At 38.9% G+C, this 24,396-nt stretch overlaps 1 protein-coding gene across 3 annotated transcripts in view; it reads right to left on the reverse strand.

Moving 5' to 3' along the window:
- TRPM6 (transient receptor potential cation channel subfamily M member 6) overlaps positions 1 to 24,396 on the reverse strand; it is a 191,138-nt gene that overhangs the window by 82,905 nt on the left and 83,837 nt on the right. For all 3 annotated transcript variants that reach the window (XM_006057219.4, XM_045165067.1, XM_044939956.2), the window contains 6 exons: positions 17,999 to 18,078; positions 15,319 to 15,357; positions 14,304 to 14,481; positions 10,217 to 10,430; positions 4,454 to 4,578; positions 1,989 to 2,160 (listed from right to left, as the gene is read on the reverse strand). In XM_006057219.4, coding sequence (XP_006057281.4) covers positions 1,989 to 2,160; positions 4,454 to 4,578; positions 10,217 to 10,430; positions 14,304 to 14,481; positions 15,319 to 15,357; positions 17,999 to 18,078 — 808 coding nt within the window. The remainder of the gene's footprint in view (positions 1 to 1,988; positions 2,161 to 4,453; positions 4,579 to 10,216; positions 10,431 to 14,303; positions 14,482 to 15,318; positions 15,358 to 17,998; positions 18,079 to 24,396) is intronic.

The following is a 24,396-nucleotide window of genomic DNA, read 5'->3' on the forward strand; positions in this document are numbered from 1 at the left end:
AATGGGATGGGTAAACCTCAAAGACTTTTATATTTCAACGTATTCCATTTTTCACTAGTTGACTTTCTTGTCAGACTACATATTGCTTTATTAAAGTAAGGAAGACAAAAAAAGGAAAGACTGTGGAGTCATTCTTTTTAAAGATATTAAGCAAACAAAAGTTACAGATTGATATGTCCAGTATGATCCCATTTAAAACCCTATTTAAAATTTTAAAACTATATATATAGGTATATATTTTATATATACATATACACATACCTATATGTGCAACATGTTTTTATATTTACATAAATAACCAGAAAACTCTGGGATGATATACATCAAATTATTAATAGTGTAGGGAGGGGAAGATTTGGGGAAATGTTGACTGTTTATAGGCTTCTTGTTTGATTTAACTTTTACATCACATGTGTATTGACATATTTAATATTTAAATCAATTTTTGTTTCCCCCAAAAGAAGGAAAACTGGCGGGCAACACCATGCCTACACCTGAGCAACAGAGGACTTCACTCTGGGTTCCAGGTTCTACGGCACCCTCCTCTGGCCAAGCCCTTCCTCTCCCAGTGAGGAGTCTACAGGGTCAAGGTTCAAGGAAGCCTGTGCTCCCTGTCATACACTGGACTGTACTAGACCCCAAAATTCTTGATTCCAAAGGCTGCTTGAGCCTCTGCCCCAGGGATGTACTTGTCAAAGCAAGAGGATTTGTGGGGAGTAGGGCTTGGACATATAGATTGGAGTGTCTAGGTGACAATGTCTATGTCAGGCCCAGACATTATGAGATTGAGCCAAAGCAAGGAAGAAAAGCAGAGAGTGACTGTAAACCAGGGACCAAGGTCCTGGTTCTGCTTCACCTCCATGATTTGGCTTTGTACTCCCCAGAATCCAGGACTCTGACCTCAAACCTGGCCTTCCAGCTATATATGCAAAGGTAAAAGGATTAAACATTATTTTATTATGTTTTTAATCTTGTTATTTGTGTTTGTTAGCTTGATTTAAAACTTTTAAATATTTAAACAAACAGTATGTGGGCTTCCATGTGCACCTTGTCCTGACTCCACAAATGATAGGAGTGGGCCTCTTAGCCCATTGTTTTAATATTTTATTTCCTTTCCTTTTCTACATAACTCCACCTCCTTATTACTTTGTCCTTGTCATTAAAAATCAGACATAAGATGTACCAATTGATAGACATAATCTTCTTGTAACATCATCTTATAAAAACTAAATTCAAATTCTAGGTTTTTATTTGGAGAAGAAAGGGATAGCCTTCCATATCAGAAGGGATATGTTCTTCTGAAATCGTACAGATGAAAAAGTTAACGATGGTTATTTTTCGTAGTAAGATTACAGAGGGCTATCCCTTCCTTTTCTTTCTTTATCTGAATATAAGAGTATATAACACTTTTATCAACAGAAAAAGAAATCAGTAAGGGTATTTTGTAGGAGAGAGGAAAATAATTCAGTTTCAGTTAGGGACATCTTTCTTGAAGCAATAACTAATCTCCATAAAAATAAATATATTTATTATTGTTTTCTACAAAAAGAATCTTACTGATGTGACTAATTAAATTTGTTATAAAAGGAAAACAACTGTGAAGTTCTTGCTTAGAAATCTCATGAGAGAGCTTCCTCTACTCCCAGCTCTCAGTTTAGGCACATTATAGCTCCAGATGAAAACCTCCTAGAATAGGCATCCCAGGAAAGGGCACTCTTCTCCAAGACTTGGATTATGAAGACATGCAGAGTCACCCAATCCTATGCTTTCTATCCTCAGAGGCCTACAGCACAGGAACTGACATTGGCACATTTCATATGGATGAACCCAAGGATTTCTACAGCAACTTTATGAGTCAGCCTTTTTTTTGGATAAACATCCTCTCTCAATATCAAGGGTTTACCAAGGACTACAAGAAGCCCAGTTGGACCTCTCTGCAGCAGTGCTCCTAGACAGGACCTGTCGGCTGAGGTCCCGTGGGTACTCACAACTATGTATCTTCTGCAGAGAGAGGTACTTTTCCAGGTTCCTCCTGAGCTTCATCTCATTGCCATACTTGCCCACAGTGCCATCATCAGACAGGATAAAGTGGGAGTGCATGCAGTTGAGTGTTGTGAGCTTGCTGAGGGGGTTTCCCAGAGTCTGGTACAGGCACACTACCTGCAAGACAGCGAGAACAAGGGTCAGAGGTCCTTCCTGGGCTGACTGCTCCAAAGGCCTGTTTGTGCACTACAGAGTTCCGGTCCACACCAAAAAGTACTACTAGCTACTAAGAGCTATCTGCCGTGAAGACTCAATCTGAGTTCCTTTACTTTTTATTTTTCTATGGATGGATATGTAGTCCCATAGTGCACGACTAGGCTGCAGCGTGTGCTACATTAGACTCACGACACAAGTTCAGCGACACTCACACACACAGCCACATGAGAACACTTACCATATGCTTGGAGTCACAGCACTGTTACATTGCTAAAAATGCTTCCAAATATTTATTTTCAATTTCTCTACTTACTTTGTCTCAGATCATTGAAAAATCAGTTCAAGGATCTGCACTGGTACACAGAGCACATCAGTATTCAGAAGCTATGCCTTTATATAGATCTATTTCAGAATAATATTTGGATACTGATTTATGTTTCTAGTATCCCAAATGAAGTGAAGAGTAAATGGAGATGTATTCACATTCAATATAAATTACCCAGATCCATGGAATTCACCAGGCAAGAACACTAGAGGGGGTTGCCATTCCCTTCTCCAGGAGATCTTCCCAACCCAGGGATTGAACCTGAGTCTCCTGCATTGCAGGCAGATTCTTTACCATCTGAGCTACTAGTGAACACCCTTATTAATATTTACTGATTCTTCCATAAACTATTCCAATTCTTATTTGTTTCTAGGGAGGAAAGCACAGTACAGTCATTTGGTATCCGTGGGGGGTTAGTGCCGGGACTACTCATGGATACTACAGTCCACAGATGCTCAGATGCCTCATATAAAATGGCATAATACAGTCGACTTTCATATCCCCCGGATCCATGGTCGGTTGAATCCTGGGGATCCAATGTTGGTTGACTCTTCAGATGCAGAATCCACAAACAGGGAGAGGCAACTGTGTTTAGAGTCTAAAAGTCCAAGTTTAAGGCTAGACTCTTCTGCTTTCTAATTTTAAATCTGGGTATTACCTGCTTCCTTTGTCAGGCTCATTTTCCTCATGTGTAAGTGATATTAACAATTCCTATAGCAGAGGGCTGCTGTGAGGTGTTAAATAATGGATGTAAAAAGTACCATAAATGTTAAAACATTAGTCTTTAAAAGTTACCTTTACAATTCTTAAGCATGACACTGAGGCTAGAAGCCAAAAAGAAAATGATTGATAGATTTAACACATTTTTTTATATATGGAAAGATTTCATAAATAATACAAATTAAAATCTGGGAAATGCAGCATACATAGCAAACAAAAATGCTAAAATGAATTATAAAAGGTCTTTCAACATTTTAACTATGCTTAAAAGTGTCCAGAAACCACATGAAAAGATGTCGAACCTCACTAGTAATCAGAGAAAGGTACTTAAGAACAATTAAGTATTAATTTATACCTATCAGAAAAGCAATGTTTTCTAAAAAGCCAGACTATCTTCTGAAGCCAGGAATAGTACAGAAAAATGGGCATCCTCATACCCTGTTGTTAGGAATGGAAACTGTTATCATCTTTCTGGAAGGCAATCAGTCACTTTTTTTTTCAAGATATAGTTGTTTTGCTTCGTTTTTTTTTAGTTTTCATTGGAGTACGGTAGCTTTACAATGTTGTACTAGTTTCTGCTATACAGTAAGTGAATCAGCTATATACACATGTTCCCTCTTCTTCCGCTTCCCTTCCCTTTTAGGTCACTACAGAGCAATGAGTAGAGTTCCCTGTACTATTCAGTAGTTTCTCACTAGTTACCTATTTTATATATAGTGCATGCTGTGTCGCTAAGTCTGACTCTTTGCGACACTATGGGCTGTAGCCTGCCAGGCTCCTCTGTTCATAGGGATTCTCCAGGCAAGAATACTGGAGTGGGTTGCCATTTCCTCCCCCAGGGGATTTTCCCAACCCAAGGATTGAACCCCTATCTCTTATGTCTCCTGCACTGATTGGCAGGAGGTTCTCTATCTCTAGTGCCACCTGGGAAGCCACAGATGAGAGCTGGGAAAGCTATTAGAATTACCCAGGGGATTAGGTTTGAGGCATGAGCAGAGATCATTTCAGGGTTAGTGCAGGGTTTTGGGCCTGAGCAACTGCAGGGTAAGATTGTCACTTTCTAAGACAGGGTAAGAAAGGCAGCATGAAGTCAGGAATTGGTTTGGGGCATATTACATTGAAGATGTCTACAGGCGTCCAGGTATAGTGCTAAGCTGGAAAGTGGATATATGTTTATTTCCTTTTGCTATGAAAGAACTGTCTACTTACATCTCTTCCAATAAGATCTTTCCGGTTCTCAATGACACCCCAAGGAGGGATTCCAACTGTCCAGATTTTTCTCAAGGACTGCGAGGAATGGGCTTTCAGGGCATCCCCAACATGTTTGGACACACCTATGAACAACCAGGTTAGAAGTCAAACTTTAACTCACAAATCACACAAAACACTGCAACTGCCAGAAAGAGAATAATAGACAAGTATATGCAAGAGCCAACTTTTTTACTTTCCACTTTCAAAGTGAAAGTGGAGAGTGAAAATGTTGGCTTAAAGCTCAACATTCAGAAAACAAAGATCATGGCATCTGGTCCCATCACTTCATGGGAAATAGATAGGGAAACAGTGGAAACAGTGGCTGACTTTATTTTTGGGGGCTCCAAAATCACTGCAGATGGTAACTGCAGCCATGAAATTAAAAGACACTTACTCCTTGGAAGAAAAGTTAGGACCAAACTAGATAGCATATTCAAAAGCAGAGACATTACTTTGCCAACAAAGGTCCGTCTAGTCAAGGCTATGGTTTTTCCTTTGGTCATGTATGGATGTCAGAGTTGGACTGTGAAGAAAGCTGAGCGCCGAAGAATTGATGCTTTTGAAGTGTGGTGTTGGAGAAAACTCTTGAGAGTCCCTTGGACTGCAGGGAGATCCAACCAGTCCATTCTGAAGGAGATCAGCCCTGGGATTTCTTTGGAAGGAATGATGCTAAAGCTGAAACTCCAGTACTTTGGCCACCTCATGCAAAGAGTTGACTCATTGGAAAAGACTCTGATGCTGGGAGGGATTGGAGGCAGGAGGAGAAGGGGATGACAGAGGATGAGATGGCTAGATGGCATCACTGACTCGATGGACGTGAGTCTGAGTGAACTCTGGGAGTTGGTGATGGACAGGGAGGCCTGGCGTGCTGGGATTCATGGGTCACAAAGAGTCGGACATGACTGAGCGACTGAAGTGAACTGAAAAAGTGCCAGTTGGACTATAAAGAAAGCTGAGCGCCAAAGAATTGATGCTTTTGAACTGTGGTGTTGGAGAAGACTTTTGAGTCCCTTGGACTACAAGGAGATCCAACCAGTTCATCCTAAAGGAGATCAGTCCTGGGTGTTCATTGCAAGGACTGATGTTGAAGCTGAAAGTCCAATACTTTGGCCACCTGATGTGAAGAGCTGACTCATTGGAAAAGACCCTGATGCTGGGAAAGATTGTAGGCAGGAGAAGGGGACGACAGAGGATGAGATGGTTGGATGGCATCACTGACTCGATGGACATGGGTTTGGGTAGACTCCGGGAGTTGGCAATGGACAGGGAGGCCTGGCGTGCTGCAGTCCATGGGGTCACAAAGAGTCGGACACGACTAAGTGACTGAACTGAACTGAACTGAACTGATATGCAAAAGACTGTTATCAGGGAAAGTTGCTGGCACAGAGGAATTACAAACATAATAGTTTCACTGTCCTCAAAATCCTCTGTACTCTGTCTATTCATCCCTCATTCTCCCCAGTCCTTGATAACCACTGATCTTTTTATCGTCTCTATAGTTTTGCCTCTTCCAGAATGTCATATAGTTGGAATTATGCACTATGTAGCCTTTTGAGATTGGCTTAACCTGCCTTTTAATTGCAAACACTACATTACACCACTTACTCTTTTTAAGTAGAATCTGACTCTGTATGTGTCATTAGCACAGGAAAAAAAAAAAAAAAAGCAAAAACCCTGCATATTGCATGCATTTAAATCATTTTCTTCTCTCTGGCATCCTCCCCTCCCAGTCATCTTCTAAAACTGGGGTTCTGAACCACAGAACATACATCAGCACCAACAGAGATTCAGATCCATAGGTTTGGCGTGGATTACCAGCATGTGGGGGTGACAGTTTTTCAGCGGCCCACATGTGATCTTAATACATATTACCTGCTAAGACTCCATAAAACCTGATCAGACAATATCATTCCCTATTCATCCTTCTGTTCAAAAATCTTTTGAGGGCTCCCTGCTACACAGAGAATAAAACCTCAACCCAAATAGCATGGTACCCAATCTGGCTCCAGTCTCTCTTGGCTGTCCCTGTCCTCTGCCACAAGGCACATCCAGCTAGAAGGTGTATCACCACTCTCTGCACATGCCTTAATCTCCAGCTGTGTTCCCGGCCCTGAACTGCCACCTTGGCCTAGAATGCTTCTTTCTACCCTTTTCTCAAGGGAAGAGTATATATCTTCCACCAAGCCTTTTTCTCAGGTTCCCCAGTTGGAAATGGAATTTGTCTTCCTCTTCCTTTTACTCCCAAACACTTTCTTTGTATCTCAACTATGGCCCATTCAGCATCAACTTTTGGTTAGTTATTTATTGTCTGTTATCACAGTCACCTGCTTCATCACTAACCCAGGGGCCATATCTTACTCATCTTTCATCCACAGCATCTATCCAAATACATAGTAGGTTCTTAAAGGCTTCTGGCATTCAATTTAAATAAGTGTCAAAAATTCATGCCAAATAACATTCAACTACAGTTGAGAAGCATTCAAGCATAGGCTAAAGCTGATAAACAAAGCTTCTCAAATTTAAATGTTCATAAGAATCCTCTGGGGCTCAGTTGGTAAAGAATCTACTTGCAATGCAGGAAACCCCGGTTCAGTTCCTGGGCTGGGAAGATCCGCTGGAGAATGAATAGGCTACCCAGTCCAGTATTCCTGGGCTTCTCTGGTGGCTCAGCTGGTAAAAAATGCGCCTGTGATGTGGGAGGCCTGGGTTCGATCCCTGGACTGGGAAGATCCCCTGGAGAAGGGAAAGGCTACCCACTCCAGTATTCTGGTCTGGAGAATTCCATGGATTGTATAGTCCATGGGGTCACAAAGAGTCAGACATGACTGAGCAACTTTCACTTTCAAGAATCATCTGGGGATGTTATCAAAATGCAGTTTCTTATCCCACTCATCTGGGGAGCCTGATATCTGGGTTACCATCAAGCTCCTTGGTAATGCTGATGTTACTGGTCCAGGGACCACTTCTCGTGTAGTCAGGCCCTAAGGAGCTGTGCTTGAATCAAGTCAGACCCTGGTTATTGTTTAAGGAAGCTCCAAATATATCTCATTTCTTTTGTTCATATGAACTATTTCTATAGTTTTCACACTATTATATTTGCATTCCTTAATTGACCCTAACCTAAAATATTAAATTTTAAAAAGGCAGTAAGTAAAGCACGTGACACAGTTAGCTATTCAAAGAAAAAAACTATGACCAAGTTCACCTTTTCCTGAACTCTATAAACTTACCCACCCACCCTTTTATTTTATTTTTTTTTTTTTCTTTTACTGGAAATAAAATAAGTACTACACACTGGACTTAGAACTCTGCAACCTTCACTTTCTTTTAAGAATGTGAAACAATAGTACCAGAGGTTACCTACCCATTGGTGACAGGCTCTAAATCCCTTGGTTTTATGTTTTCTTTGTTTTTTCAATCACTTGCTTTCTTCATTCCTTTTTAGTCAAAAGAAATTATTTCTTATCTTAGTACCTGTTGCTCACTTCTTAGACAAATGTATAGGCCCTGGCTTCTACGTCATAATCAGGGAGACTCATCCTGACGCAGCCTGTATGTCAAAACACACACATGCCACAGGGGCTACAGGCAGAAATTAAGGAACAAAAGTGAGCTGAGATAGAGAATGCTTCCTGGGTATGTTAGCATCTAATGGAGATCCTAAAGGATGGGCAGAATTTAATAGGAAACACTGGCTAGAACATCCCAAGTAGAAATAGAGAGAAGTAAAGGGAAGAGGGAAAGCTACAGGAATGATATTGTGACTTGTAATAATAACTATTTAGTCTGTCAGAGACACAGAGCTCCTCAAAACCCTGGAATTTCCTAAGTGGTGAGAGTGAGAGATGGTTTTGTTATGTTAATGAGACAACTTCTGGACCTACTGTTGTGGGTTGGTTTCCAGAATAACCAACCATCCTTGTGATTAGAGGGTTGGAACTTCCAGTTGCATCCCCAACCTCTGGGGAAGGGAAAGGAACTGGATATTGAGTTCAATTATCAATAACCAATAATATAATCAATTATGCCCATATAATGAAGCCTATGGGTTTCCCAGGTGGCTTAGTGGTAAAGAATCTGCCTGCCAATGCATAAGATGTGGGTTCCACCCCTGGCTTGGGAAGATCCCCTGGAGAAGGAAATGGCAACCCACTCCAGTGTTCTTGCCTGGGAAATCCCGTGGACAGAGGAGCCTACAATTTGTAAGCTACAGACTGTAGCCTACAGCAGGCTACAGTCCATGGTTTGCAGAAGAGCTGGACATGACTCAGTTGACTAAACAACAACAAGAACAACAATGAAGCTGCCATAAAAAACCAAACAAACAAACACAAACAAAACAAAACAAAAAAGAGGATTTGGAGAGCTTCCAAGTAAACATGTGGACATGGGAAGAAGGCACAGAAGCTCCATGCCCTTTCCCACAGGTGCCTTGTCCTATGCATCGCTTCTATCTAGCTGTTCTTGAGTTACATCCTTCTATAATAAACTGGTAATCTAATGAGTAAATTGGTTTCCTGCATTCTGTGAACTACTCTAGTAAATTCATCAAACCCAAGGATCGGATAGTGGGACGTGAAAGAAAGTGTGAAAGTGTTAGTCACTCAGTTGTGTCCAAGTCTTTGTGACTCCATGGACCACAGCCCACTAGGCTCCCTCTGTCTATGGAATTCTCCAGGCAAGAATACTGGAGTGGGTTGCCATTTTCTTCTCCAGGAGAAATCAGGGATAGAACCTGGGTCTCTGACATTGCATGCAGGCTCTTTACCATCTGAGCCACCTGATTTGCAACCAGAGAGTCAGAAGCACAGGTAACAACCTGGACTTGAGGCGGACATCTGAAGAGAGGACAGTCTTGTGGGACTGAGCCCTAAACCTGTGACATCTGATGCTGTTTCCAGGTAAATATTGTCAGAACTGAGTTGAATTGTAGGACATTTCAGCTGGTCACATGGGAACTGGTGTTAGAACTGTGATAGGTTAGTAACAGATGGTAACAGGAGTTTGTGAAGTTACTAATTCTCAACCCCGGCTGCACATTAGACATCCTTCAGAAGTTCCACCCTGAAAAACTCTAATTAATTTGGAGTAGAGCCTGTGCATTGTATTTTTGTAATGCCCCCAGATGATTCTGTTACCACATACAGTTCATAAAAACTGATGCAAGAGAGTCGGGTTAGAGGTTCAGGGGCTACTAAATGAAGTTTTTGAATGCCAGATTTCAAGAAATATTAAGACTCAGATAGAGATAGTATGTGAAAAGGTGGTTTTGTAGTTAATTATCCCCTCATGCCCCATACACTCAGTACAATTGTTGCACGCGTCCCTGCTTTCCAATTGCTGAGAACTTGACCGTGGTGAGTTTAGCTCATGTCTATGCCCACACACTACACACACTACACTCTTGCACGGAGTCCATGTCCTTTGTAACCTTACAATAGTCCAAAGCTCATGAAAAACTATTTTCTTTGGTAAAAGTCTGCAAAGTTATATTAAAATAGGAGATTTTAACAATGGTAAAAACACAGTCCAGGAAAGGTCTATGATTCTTCTGGGTTTCTTTTTCAGTTACTACAGTTTCAGTCTTCCTCCCTCATGCTGCCTGTATCTCCTGGGAGCACTGCAGAGCAAACTTAAGTGCTATACTGGCTGATTCAGTTTTAAAAGGCATTACAGAAAAAGAAAAAAAAAAAAAAGAGTGGAACAGGGAATGTGCCTTACCTGTATTAATGCCTTCAGTTATTATCCATGCTCCTGTTGTCTCTGCAGCTTTTACCAAACCTTGGCTGAAGATCTCTTTAAGTTTTGAGGGCATCTTGAAGTTCTGGATACCACCATGGACAGAGATCACCAGCTTTGGCAGTTCCATCTTCCACTCTTTCAACATTAAATGTAACAGGTGATCCAACTTTGTGTCATAAGAAGTTCTAATATACTGGAAGATATACATAAACACATACACATAAAATAGTGGAAAAGACATGCCAATTCATAATAAGCACACAGCAGGGCAACTGAAATGCCAAAACTTAAAAGAAAAGTGCCTGGAATCGCTTTAAAAGCTCATCTTCCTATGATGGAAATATTTACTTTGAAAGGATCCCACACCCGCTTTAAGTTCCTTCTGGGAATTACAAGTCACGGCAGGAAGGTTTCCTCTGATTTTCAGAGTTGGTCCATCAATGTTCTCTAGAAGGTCTGAGGTGAGGCAGAAAAATGTCAAACTGGCAAAAACCATTACTCCAGCAGACCCATTTAAAAAAATTGTTTAGAAATAAGTGAAATGAGGCTTTTCATAAATGTTATGGCTTTTCTTAATTTACTTGGTCACTTCACATATGTGCATATTTTTTTCATCCACTATTGACAATTATTGTACATCCCTTGAGATGCATATACTTACATGTTTGCATAATTTAAATTAAGATCCAGGAACATGTATATTTATTTCAAATTTTACATTCTAACGATATTATTTATATATATATATAATCTCTCTAAAAACTTTTTTCCCCTAAAATATACACTTTTCACAAAAGGGTCAATGTACCAAAAAAGAAAAAAAAAAAAAAAAGAGGAAATCAGACAGTCCCAGAATCATTTGTCATTTTGCCCAAAATTAAAAAGTGTATGACTGGCTTTCTTTTCCCAGCCAATGCAGCCACTTACAGATTGTTAAAATCATATTGAGATGAGTGTGAGCCAACCAACAGCAAGAATAAGTCAGATTTATAGGATAAGAGCTATAAGAAACCATGAATCTATAACCACAGGTAGAGATCACCATAGATACGCAAATAGGAATTATCACATGATCCTCCAGAATGTGATACTGATTTAAAACAATTGTCTTCACCTTTGAAATTCTTAAAAAATAATCCCTTTATTTCATAATTAAAATATTAGGAATTCTGAACATGAGGATGGTGAAGCCATCACAGAATGTATTGAATAGTAGAAAGAATCTAAGGGTAACTAGGATTCAATTTACAAGTGAGGAAACTGAGTTACCATGGCTTTATCATGTATCCAAATAGCAGGGAAAATACAAATGGACCTTTGTGCAATGGTTTATGTTGCTCCAAGTAATAAATAAAGAGAAGCAGCTCTGGGTTAGTTCTCCTTCTATCCCAACTCTTCTCCCAGGTAGCACTCTCTTTCAACTGTTAAGTACTTTTAGTCCTAGAAGATACTTCTTGAGATTTCAGGATAAACACCCTTCATTAACTAAATTATCAGCAACAGAGTCTTTTCTTCCAAAAGCCAACCAAAGGCGACGCTAAGGGTTAACTACTCTTACCTTCCCCTCCTCCTCCTTTATAACTACTACTACTACTAAGTCGCTTCAGTCATGTCCAACTCTGTGAGACCCCATAGACGGGAGCCCACCAGGCTCCCCCGTCCCTGGGATTCTCCAGGCAAGAACACTGGAGTGGGTTGCCATTTCCTTCTCCAATGCATGAAAGTGAAAAGTGAAAGTGAAGTCGCTCAGTCGTGTCCGACTCTTCGCATTCCCATGGACTGCAGCCCACCAGGCTCCTCCGTCCATGGGATTTTCCAGGCAAGAGTACTGGAGTACGGTGCCATTTCCTTCTCCACCTTTATAAATAACTCACCTCCAATCCTTTGTGGAAGGAGGTGGGAGGGCTAACAACTGGGAAGGCAAATGCAGCCAGAGGGATGAGTAACCAGCTCTCACAAGCTCTCCTGCTATGTACCCTAAGACTGAAGTTCAATTCCAGGCTGAAGTTATAAGGATAGCTGCTTCTCTTCTGAGAGGTCAAATAAAATAAATTCAGGCACAGAGTAGGTAACAGGAGCCTAATGCTAAGCATAAAACGTATTAGTGATCAGGAGATTTGTCTGACTATGCTTTCGGTTTTCCTCAGTTCAGCCGCTCAGTCATGTCCGACTCTTTGTGACCCCATGAATCGCAGCACACCAAGCCTCCCTGTCCATCACCAACTCCTGGAGTTCACTCAAACTCACGTCCATCGAGTCGGTGATCCCATCCAGCCATCTCATCCTCTGTCATCCCCTTCTCCTCCTGCCCCCAATCCCTCCCAGCATCAGAGTCTCTTCCAATGAGTCAACTCTTTGCATGAGGTGGCCAAAGTACTGGAGTTTCAGCTTCAGCATCATTCCTTCCAAAGAAATCCCAGGGCTGATCTCCTTCAGAATGGACTGGTTGGATTTCCTTGCAGTCCAAGGGACTCTCAAGAGTCTTCTCCCACACATACCCGAATCCCCCTTGGCCCTCGTACAAATTATTCCTCATGCCTAGAGTGGTGTTACCCTTCTGCCTCACTCACCTTTCCCATCTCAGCATAGTCGTCCCTACTCTCAGATGGCTTCCCTGACATACACACCCAACCCAAGAAAAACAGGAGTTTGCTTTTCATTCTCTCAAAGGACCCTGTACTCCCCTTTCATAACATCTACACTGTCTGTAGTAATCATATGTTCATTTCCTGTTTCCCTCACTACACTGTAAGCAATGTTAGTACATAGAACATACGGTCTTTGGGGCATAGCAGACTATGAAATGAAGTGAAGTGAAGTGGCTCAGTCATGTCCGACTTTTCCCGACCCCATGGACTACAGCCTATCAGGCTCCTCGGTCCATGGGATTTTCCAGGCAAGAGTACTAGAGTGGGTTGCCATTTCCTTCTCCAGGGATCTTCCCCACCAAGGGATCGAACCATAAAGATCTGCTGAATGGACTGAAAAAAATGAGTATATGATGATGATTATGAACCAACATAAAACAAAAGGAAGAAGACAAAAACTTAAGGGAAAAAATCACATAAAGAGTTCTGTGAAAGTCAGCTTCCAAAGACAGTTTTCTTGCCAACTGAAGGAAAAGTCAATGCACAAAGTTAGGTGCAAGAGGATTAGTAATCAGACATGTAGACTACTATACAATTATATTATGAAACCTTATTATTATGGCACTATTAAAACTGTTGCTGATTTGAATTGTTATATGAGAGAAACCAATACAACATGGTAAGGAAATGATCCTCCAATATAAAAAAAAGAAAAAATAAACTTGAGACTTGTTAAAACATAAGGAAAAAAAAAAAAAAAAAAAAAAAAAAAAAGGATTATTCTTTCAAAGCCATTTAACTGATGGTGACACTCCAGGGCGCAGCTGATTCTGAGCTTTCCTGAGGCGAGTGTCCCCTGCATTTTCCCCAGGGAAAGCTGCCTCTAAAAAAGCAGTGAGTAGTTAATAAGCTCAACAGAGACAGCTGACTTGTCAATAGCTATGCAAATCACATGCAAAATACCATGTTAGAGACAGGAGGAAAACTGGCCTGGAAAGCCCAGCGCTATCATTCAGGGGGTACAGAAAGAAATCACCCCCATTTCCTTTCCAAAAAGAATTTCTCATGGGGACATATCAGGCATCAAGAGCTACAAGCTAAGTTACTGGGAATTGCTATGGCCACACTTCTGCTGAAATCTGTTCTTTGGTAGTAACTTTTGTGCATTCCGGAAGGAAGGGCAGCCCTTTGGCAACTGCCTCAAGAGTAATAAGCCATTCTCTTACGCAGGAGGCATAAAAGCTGGCTTGAAAGAGGTCAATCAAATAAAGAGCTGGCCACGCCACATCTGGGAACTGTGCCTCAAATATGAAGCAAACAGCCAAGTCATTTTTGTCAACAGGTCAACAACATGGATCGCTTTTGCAATAAAATCTGGTCATCTGATCATCTACACTTGGAAATTCTATACGGACATATATTTGGAGGTTATATCCTCTGTTTAGAAACCAGCAAAATAATGTGAGTTATTAGCAAACCTTGGAGTGGTGGATGTGCTCTCCATGTTGGAAGTTAATCGTGCCAAAGGTATCTGTAGGGCTTTTTGTTGTGTGCTTTTCAACAGACCACTGTTCATCTTCACTACCGCTGGCAGCTGAGACGGTCCGAGTATAATCTATCCCATGATGGTCTCTAATCAATAGTCCACAGTAACACCTTAAATTTGACATAAAAACCAATTTAAAATAGAAAACACACAATTTTAGAATAGGAAATACAGGTAGTGGGAACTTCCCTGGTGGTCCACTAGTTACGACTCCATGCTTCCATTGCAGGGGGCATGGGTTTAATCCCTGGTTGGGTAACTAAGTTTCTACATGTCATGGTCGAAAAATTTAAAAAGAAAACAGATTCAGTGTTTCTACATGTTTCTAGGGTAATGTACAGATGACATATATCAACAGTTTTAAAACTTCACATTGAGGTTTATATTAGATTTCAAACACTGGGTTGTTTTCTAAGTTTAAAAACATTCTCAGAGGTTCTCTCCCTTAGCTGCACATTAGAATCATTTTGGGGATGCTTTAAGAAAACACTAAAAATCTCTTATGCACCCATGTTCATAGCAGCATTATTCACAATAAGCAGGAGCTAGAAGAAACATCAACAGATGAATATATGAACAAAATTTAAAAATTCTGAACAACATCAGCTGATGAATGGATGGACAAAAGGAAAAAGTTCTAAAAATACATTACACAACAGTGCGAATATACTTAACACTGCCGAACTGTACACTTAAAAGTGATTGAAATAGTAAAGAAAACAAAAACAAACATCAAATTGTATATTTTAAACATGTGCAGTTATTTCATGTCAACCATACTTCAAAAAAGCTGTTTTCACAAAAAAAAACCCAAGACTTAAGAAAATTAAGAAAATATCCTCAGGTAATATGTAAAATGCACATCAAAAGGAATATTAACCAATACAAAAAGAGAGATGTGACCTCAGAGATATATATAAACATAGAATTTTTTATCTAAGGCTTACCTGATTAAATTCTGACAGACCTGACATCCTGCAGTGCATCTAAATAAAACAAATAAAACCACTGTTAGTTTATTAATATGTTTTAAAACAAATTTAATTCATATATAAATATCTGTTAGTTTTCTATAGTCTGGAAATCAGGATTACTGAGTATTCATATATACTACCTCCCAAATATTCCCCTATGTCATTTACCATATATAATTACACCTTATCAACTATGATCTAATTAACAGAACAGAGTTAGGAACCAAAATACCTGGATTTAAATCTCAATGATTTAACAATTCTTCTAAGCCCCAGTTCTCATATCTGAAAATAATATCTGACCCATACAATTATTAGAAGGATTAAGGGTGATAATATATGTAATGTGTCTTACAATATCTGGTACACTGCAGTTTGTATAATAATGTTGGCTACTAATATTATACTATGAAGATAACAAAATTCTTAAGAATTAAGTAAGAAAATATACATATACAATTTTAAAACCCTAAACACTGTCAAATTAAGGAACATTTGGTATGAATATAATTGTTATCTTTATTACTCTCTTTTTTATGATTCAAAAAAGCCTCCTGGATTTGGGAGTTAGCCTTATGGTCATCAATGATTACATTTTTAAGCCTGAAGATTTTTTGTTTGTTTTGTAAAAATAAGATTTTTAAATCTTAGCACCATGGCAGATCCTCTGTTGTAACAAGCAGGCTCTCTAATTGTGCTTCTCCAGCTCTAGAGTGCATGAATTCAGCCGTTACGGCGCAAGGGCTTAGCTGCCCTGCAGCATGTGGGATCTTAATTCCCTGCCCAGGGATCAAACCCACCCTGTTCCCCACATTACAAGGCAGATTCGTAACCACTGGACCACCAGGGAAGTCCTGAAGAAATTCTAACTAGAAAAGAAATCTAGTTAAAATAATGGAATAAAAGATAGTATTCATAAAATCAGTCATTCTAAATTATTCAGAAATGAATGTTCCAGCCTTTTAGAATTTTTGTTCCCTCAACAAGTTCAAAATGAGGGGAAAAAAAAAAAAAGCACTGTAATCAAGTCCATCAGATTTTTTTCTTATTAGGAGGGAAAAAAGAATCAGGAAAAGATCAACTTTTATCTAAGTTTAAAATAATGAACCATCACTCTTTTGCTGTGCACTGTAAGGAAGAAAATTGCACGAAGGCTACAGCTTTGAGAATTTTACTAGGGTCTAAAAAAAAGGCTGGCATAGGAGAAACAGCCATAACCATCCATTAACCTTTTTTTTACAATCACAGAGAAAGAGAGACTGCTTTCTTCCAATAAAAAGTAGTACATCTTAGACCATTCATGGAATTATGATCATTGATGTTCTTCTTGAGTCTGTGGGCTAATGACCTACTGCTGCTGCTGCTGCTAAGTCGCTTCAGTCGTGTCCGACTCTGTGCGACCCCATAGACGGCAGCCCACTAGGCTCCTCTGTCCCTGGGATTCTCCAGGCAAGAACACTGGAGTGGGTTCCTATTTCCTTCTCCAGTGCATGAAAGTGAAAATTGAAAGTGAAGTGGCTCAGTCGTGCCCGACTCTTAACGACCCCATGGACTGGAGCCTACCAGGCTCCTCCGTCCATGGGATTTTCCAGGCAAGAGTACTGGAGTGGGGTGCCATTGCCTTCTCCAAATGACCTACAGTTTACCACATTTCATGAAGTTCAAAGTGATTGTGAAGATGATTTTCCATTTACAGAGCAGTGCGAGTCACCTGAACTCAATCTGCCTTCCACTGCATCCATCATCATACTACAAAATGTCATAAAAGATGAAGGGAAAAAAGGTTACCGTGATTTTTTAGTCTATAAACATTTCATAAGCAGGTAAAATGAGGATTTCCAATCACAGGGCTTATAAACCACAGGTAATTCAAAGAGGGCGCGACTAGTAAATATTTAACAAATGCAAAGAACACTATTTTAGTCATCATCCCCAAAGAACTAGAATTTCAGTGACCTCATGGTGCTATCTTTCATGAACATACAACTGTGATTTCTAAACTTCAAATGAATATAAGGTTAATTGCCCAACAGAAATCTAAAAATAGAATGGTCCCCCTAATTAAAACACTGCTCTCCTATTTTCCTTTAATTCTTTTCCCTAAGGGCAATGCTACCCAACCTTAATTTCATGGATCCATTACCCTGGGGAATTTTCCACAGCCCTGTCTTCCTTTATCTTTCACTGGCTACTGTTTTAAACTTTGTTCTACAAGTAGAGTTTTCAAAGGATTGTCAAGAACTCGGAGTGGTCAAACTCAGGTCATTTCATTCTGCTGCCCATTATCTGCTCAAGGAAAAAGCCTGCAGGAGGAAACAATTAACTGTTTCTATATCTGAGCATGGAGTCCTGAAATATCCCAGCTACTATATTCCATAGACACCTGGGAATAAGGAATTCACACTATGTTGAAATATCCAATACTCAAAAGTTATAAATTATCCAAACCCACGTGGAATAGATGTAGTACTAGATGCCTCCCTGGTATCTATCCTTCCACTAGACAAACAAGTGTATTAAAGATAAAGCAAGAGTAAAATTCACCACAATACCAACAGTGGCTCTGCCAAGGTAAAGTCATAGCTCTAAATTTCAATAAGCAGTCTTCCAAGTACTGTAGGTTTAAAAAGAAAAATGTAATTAAAAATTATACCTGTGAGGGTCTTTAGAGCTGGGTATGATTTTGTTACATTCTCTCTTGTTGAACACTCCTTCAATCCAAGATTTCTGGGACTGAATAGAAAAATGTCATTATTTTTGTAGCCTAATGAAATGAGAACTCAGTATAACCACAGTAGGCCAGGTAGGCAATATATGTTTAATTATAATAGACACAAATTAAAATGCCAAGACCAACCCCAAACAGCCTAAGCGTTCATTGGCTTCTATTACAGACATATAGACAAAAATAATTTGAATACAAAAATATTCCCAAAGTTAATTGGTCCATAATCTCATTTAAATGTAAGATCCCTAAATGCATAAAACTCTACCAAGGAAATAAAGATATAGCTGAAGCATTATCTTAATTCTTCCAAAAGTCACTTTTAAATCTTGCACTGTAACCCTATAGAGTGAATATGAAGCTCTTAAACTTCAAAAATCTCACTTATAAAGTCCCACTCTGGCTAAGATTTGACAGGAAGCTGGAAAGAATGTCAGAGGAGGGCTGTAATCTCAGCAAGATTCTATGAAAGAAGTTCAATCTAAAACTAATCTGAAGGATATGCAATGGGGAATACTGCACATGCGCCCTCAGAAGGGACCTTAACTGAAAAACTGATTTCCCGATTCACAAGATAAATGCCCGATTCACAGGAAATGAGACTTACTTCCTGACCAATAACCATCCACCAACAGTCTCTCCCATCCTCAAGACAATGAATTGACTGCTTGGACTCTGACTGGATGCCCCCTTCTTTGCACTCCCTGTCCCAAACCCTCAACAGATTCACCTGTAGCTGGTGACAGCATGCATTTCCCCAATTGCAATTCTTCTGCTATTCCCAAATGAACTCAACTTCTGGTCATTCAAGCTTGCCCCAGTTTACCGCTTTCTTTAAGGGAGAATTTGCTACACATTGTATAAGCATAGCATGTTATTGGCTAAATTTCAAAATATCTGAATTCATTCAACAAACATTTTAGAATAGGCCTCCATGTGGCATGCTGGGAATCCTATGGCAAATAAAACAAAGTTCTTACTCTGAAGAAACTCAGAATAAAAAGAAGGAAATGGATAACAAATTGATACCATTAAACCTCATGTGTAACAACTATTAAAAATAGCTCCAAAAAGAGAACTTAATTCAGGGGACTGTGTATTTAAATTAAGCAAGCTAGGCTCAAATATTCCCTTCTTTTAAAAGCCTAGACAGCCAACACTAGTAGAACTATCTGGGCAAATTACTTTTCTTCATACCTGTTTGCTCATCAATTAAAAATGGAGATAACAATAATAGTAATACCTTACTGTGCTATTGAAAGGAATTAAAAGCTTAGATTTCTCCTTCGGACGTATTAAGGCTCAATAAAGCTTAGTTATTATTATTGGTAATATCAGAGGTAAAAATTAGCTTTTCAGTTGGTAGCATGGGAACTTAACATTGGTGTATTTTTTTCATAGAAAAACACTTTGGTGAGCTCCAAGTCTCCCTCCTAGGACCTCTCATATTACAAAGAATGATTTTTATGGGTCCATTTTTCCCCACCAGACTCCAGTTCCTAACAGGCCCCTAGCCAGTCATTGCTGTTGCCCCAGGGCCCAACCCAGTGATTACAGAATGAGCAACAAAACGAACACACTTAAAATAGAACTTCAAGAATTCATGTATACAATTTTCTCTCCAAGGGTGTAAACAGGAAACCTGTGCCCTAACAAGAACATGGAAACCTTCCTCCTGCAACTCCCATATCTTATCTCAAAACTACAGGAAAAGAAAAGCAGGCTTAATTTGCAAGCGTTTCAAAACCATTCTCAAATTAGAACTTTATTTTTTTGTCCCTACCTCATAATGGTAGCCTTTTGCAATATACACTTCAGCACCCATGGAACAGGTTCCCCCGTGTTCAGTTCAGCAGAGTACCATTAGAAGCCATATGTCTGTTGGTTCTGATTCAATAGCCCACATCTATTCAGGGCAAATAATCGACATGTGTTTGCCACTTGGAGCAGCACATTGTTGTTGACATTAGAGAATGTGCCATTTCTGCAGCAAGCGTGGTAGTCTTTATAGACTGGGTATTTTTTATATACTGCGTTAGTGAGGTTGTGTTTTCATTGTGGGCGTTATTTAGGGAAGGGAAAGGCAGACAGAAAAGAAGGAAAATAGTGCCGGTCTTAGGCTGTGTTGGCACAAAGTTTGCCTCACCCTAATATATTTTACGTGCCCAGGACTGGGGTGAGGGTGGTGAACAGCAAAGAAATGTCCAAGACTAATCCTCTAATGGTAGCTATACATGAATTAATTCCTGATGTCACGGAAAGTATTTCTTCACTGGGGCTTTTTAGGGTTTCCAGATAACAGATTCTTTCTCAGGGGAATCTCTGAGAAGGAATAGTCTTACAGGCACTTCTTGATTTAAAAAAAAAAAAATTCTTCTAAATGTTCATGGATTTTTCTTTTTTAATATCCAGGGGACTGTGTGATTAGGGGCTGAAGGGCACACAGCTAACAAGTAATTTTTTTTAACTTTCTCATACTTAAAAAAAAAATTAAACATTTAAAACATACTTTTTCCAGGTTAAATTGACTACTTTCTATTATATTATGTTTCTATACACACAACACTTACTTGCACCTATTCAGTTGTTTTCTTCTCAGCATTATTACAGTCTACTTCAAGACAGGCATTAGCTTATTTATCATGGAATCTACACCATGCAGGGAAGCACCAGAATGGATCAAATAGACAAAATATTTTCACACTCCAGATTGACATTTTTTATTTTCTCTACACAGCCCCTCCCTTGGAGCAAGGACACACACAAATTGAGTGGCAGGCAGATGGATGTGTTGGCTGGGGAAATACATCAATGCAAAGCCAGCCCATCTACTGGGAGACTCAGCTCAGGGTCTCCCACGGCGTTTTGTCCATAATCTGAGGGATACCTTATGGGACTCACTTGATCTGAGATTAACAGTCATAGGTAAAGGGCATCCAAATCTAAAACAACCCAAACTCGAGGATGTGGCTCACCACACCGCCACAAGTTAACCTCACTAGCTTTCCAGTAAATAATCTTTCCAGAAGGCCGCATTTAGGAGTACTTCTTCATGAACACTAAATAACCTTACAGGTTTTCTTCTCTTTGGGTAGTCAAAGGTAAGCACTATTTTGATGGTAATGATTTATTTTTATTTTTCTTCTTATTTTAATGGTAACATTTTTAATAGAATGTCAACTAAATAACTCACAATTCCCTAAAATGCCACTTCTCCCGATTGGGTGAGAAATTTTACTGACATTTTCATATACTGCCTTACTGAGCGAAAGCATTTAGAACTTCATAAAGACTATTTAGATTACATAAACTCCTGAGTATATGAGTAAAACATTTATGAATTCTCCACAGACTCTAATGGGGAATTAGAAGAACTCAACAGTGACCTACTTAGTTGAGTATATCATAAAAGGTTCAAGCTAAAATGTCATACATCCCTCCACAGCCCAAATTGGTGAAAGCTCTCTTTACGTTAGTCCAAAAACACAATTTTAAATGGCAATGAGAAGACATCCTTTCCTCTGCTGTCATACATGCTCAGCCTTATCCTTAGGGAATTAAACTTGCAAACAAGATGTTTATAACTTCAGATCATATGAAATCATTTTGATAAGTAGGGAAAAGGAAATGGGAGGCTTCCCTTATGAGTATTTTTTACAACTATCCCTGGATAGTGAAATACAGAGTTTAACTGAATGCTGGGCCTATTTGCTGTAGAACCACTCTAAGAAGGTTTTCAAGTTAGATACACTCAATCTCCAATTTCCACTCAGCAAAACGTTCACAAATTTGTTCAGGTACACAGGGATGGTCTTTATTTATGCTACAAATATCTTCTTAAATTATCCAAAACTTTACTAGTACTATACCTAAGTGAACATAGTCTAGAAAAGTTTCTTGGACTGAAGCTTTACTATCAGCAGAGCTATACTCAAATAGTTGACTTTTAGGAAACCTACCATCCTCTGAGACAATAAAGCCTTTACTAGGAATTATGGGCTAAAGGCAATGGCATTTATGTTATCCATAGTAAGGTTTATATACAAAGAAAATTACTTGTTTCACTTTCTTTTTTTTTAAGTGAACATAATATCTATTTTTATTACAAAAACATTAAATTTTGACACATTGCTTCATTGCTTTTTTAAAAATCTATGATCTGACTTAAACCTATTCAGCAAAAATGCCAATAAATTATATAAACCATAGTTTGAGTCTTTTTTAAAACTAGGGACATAATACGTTTTATAATAATCAAATAATAATACTAAATCTGAGTTGTATGAGCTGTTAATTTGTAATGTGTTTTAATGTTTAGCTAAAAATAAAATCAAAACCAAACACATGCTAATACACTGTTGGAAAAGTTTCTCAGAAACCTCCTCCTCTTCACTGCGTGTCTGCAGCCTTCTTCACTGAGGTACAGAACACCGCCGTGTCAAGTGTCAAGGCACTCACGCTCAACTGTCTTGTCCTGCTCACATTAGGAGTCATACTGGGTGAAGGGCTGATGATGTATTACCCCCAGACCATGCTATCTTGCCTTTAAGTAAATCCATTTCTTCAAAAGGAAATCATTAGCTAGGAACTCCAATACTTAATTTAGAAACAGTGATTCCAACATACATTAAATACCTGTGGCGGATTCATTTTGATATTTGGCAAAACTAATACAGTTATGTAAGTTTAAAAATAAAAAAATAAAAAAAAATAAAAAATTAAATCAAATGTGTTAGTACTTAAAAGTCACCAATTCTGAAAAGTAAAAATAGCAGACAAATACAGAACTCCATAAACAACCATGAACAAGGCAAACAGAACTGCCACCGCATGCCTGAAAAAAACGGTGTATTTTTGGTGTCTGTAGTTCTTTGCAAAGTGTAACAGGGCAGAAAGAACACTGCTGCTTGCAATTCCATGCAGATACATATCATATATTTAACATATTTAAATACCACACATACCACATATTTAATTCAAAATCTTTGCTAAAAGAAAAGAGTAAGAGAGGGCTTATCATATTGAGTGAAGTAAGTCAGAGAAAGACAAATATTATATTATATCACTTATATGGGGAATCTAAAAAAATGATACAAATGAATTTATTTACAAAACATAAATAGACTAACAGACACAGAAAACAAACTTATGGCTACGGAAGTGGGTGATGGGGGGTGAGGGGAGGTAGAGAGAGATAAATTAGGAGTTTGGAATTAATATATACACACTATTATATATAAAATAGGTAAATAACAAGGATCTACTGTATAGCACAGAAAACTGTATTCAATATCTTATAATCATCTATAATGAAAAAGAATCTGAAAAAGAACACACATATATATGCATGTATAACTGAATCATTTTGCTGTATACTTGAAACTAACACATTGTAAATTAACTATATTTCAATTTTTTTAAGTGGAAAATAAAAGAATGAGAGAGGACTAGAAGAAGAAAGGTGAGAAAAAAGATATAAAATGTTTAGATGTGGGCAATTTCAATGCCATTCCACATTCAGGAGTACAGCATGCCCACGAGAAGCAGCTCTCAAACTTTGGGGAGTTAGAAGTCCATATTCATTAAATTTACCAAGGACCTCCACAGAACTTTCACTTGTGGAATACAGCTACCAATATTTACATATTAGAAATTAAAACTGGGATTTTTTAAAGTATTTCCCCATCAATTCATTTAAAAAATCAATAATTATAATCAACCTAATACATGTTAAAATAAATATTTTTCATGAAAAGTATTTTTTAAAAGGTTTATGAGAAAAGCATTGCATTTTTGTCTGGCTTACCATTGTATTTTTGTCTGGCTTTAAACAGCAGGATTCTTATATCTGCTTCTGCATTCAATCTTTTACAAAGTGGTTTTGGTTGACGTACATAAAAAGAATTGACCCAACAGGGACATGGAGTTGGAAAAAGGAAATAGTATTTTAATAAACATTTTCGATATCATGGATTTGTCATGTAACATCTGGAAAACTCCACTGTATGCTTATGATAGAATGAGTGGAAAAGGGAAATAATGTACCAGTATAAAAATAATTTTGACTTTGAGGAAATTTGAAAGGGTGTCAAAGATCCCGAGGAATCCCCAGGGGTACCACACATGAAAGATCACTTTCTAAAAGTGACCACATATAGGCACTAGGGTTCAGTGTGAATGAGAGACAGGATCTGCTGCTTCCTGGCTGGTCTCAGGTCCGACGTGCACATCTGAGTCTGCACATCTCATCTCAGTGAGTGCACTGCAGTATTTCAACATCACCTATTTAATCTGGTGTTCAACTGAAGAAAATTCCCACATAGAGA

This window comes from Bubalus bubalis, chromosome 3 (genome assembly GCF_019923935.1).
Source record: "Bubalus bubalis isolate 160015118507 breed Murrah chromosome 3, NDDB_SH_1, whole genome shotgun sequence".
Lineage (NCBI taxonomy): Eukaryota > Metazoa > Chordata > Mammalia > Artiodactyla > Bovidae > Bubalus > Bubalus bubalis.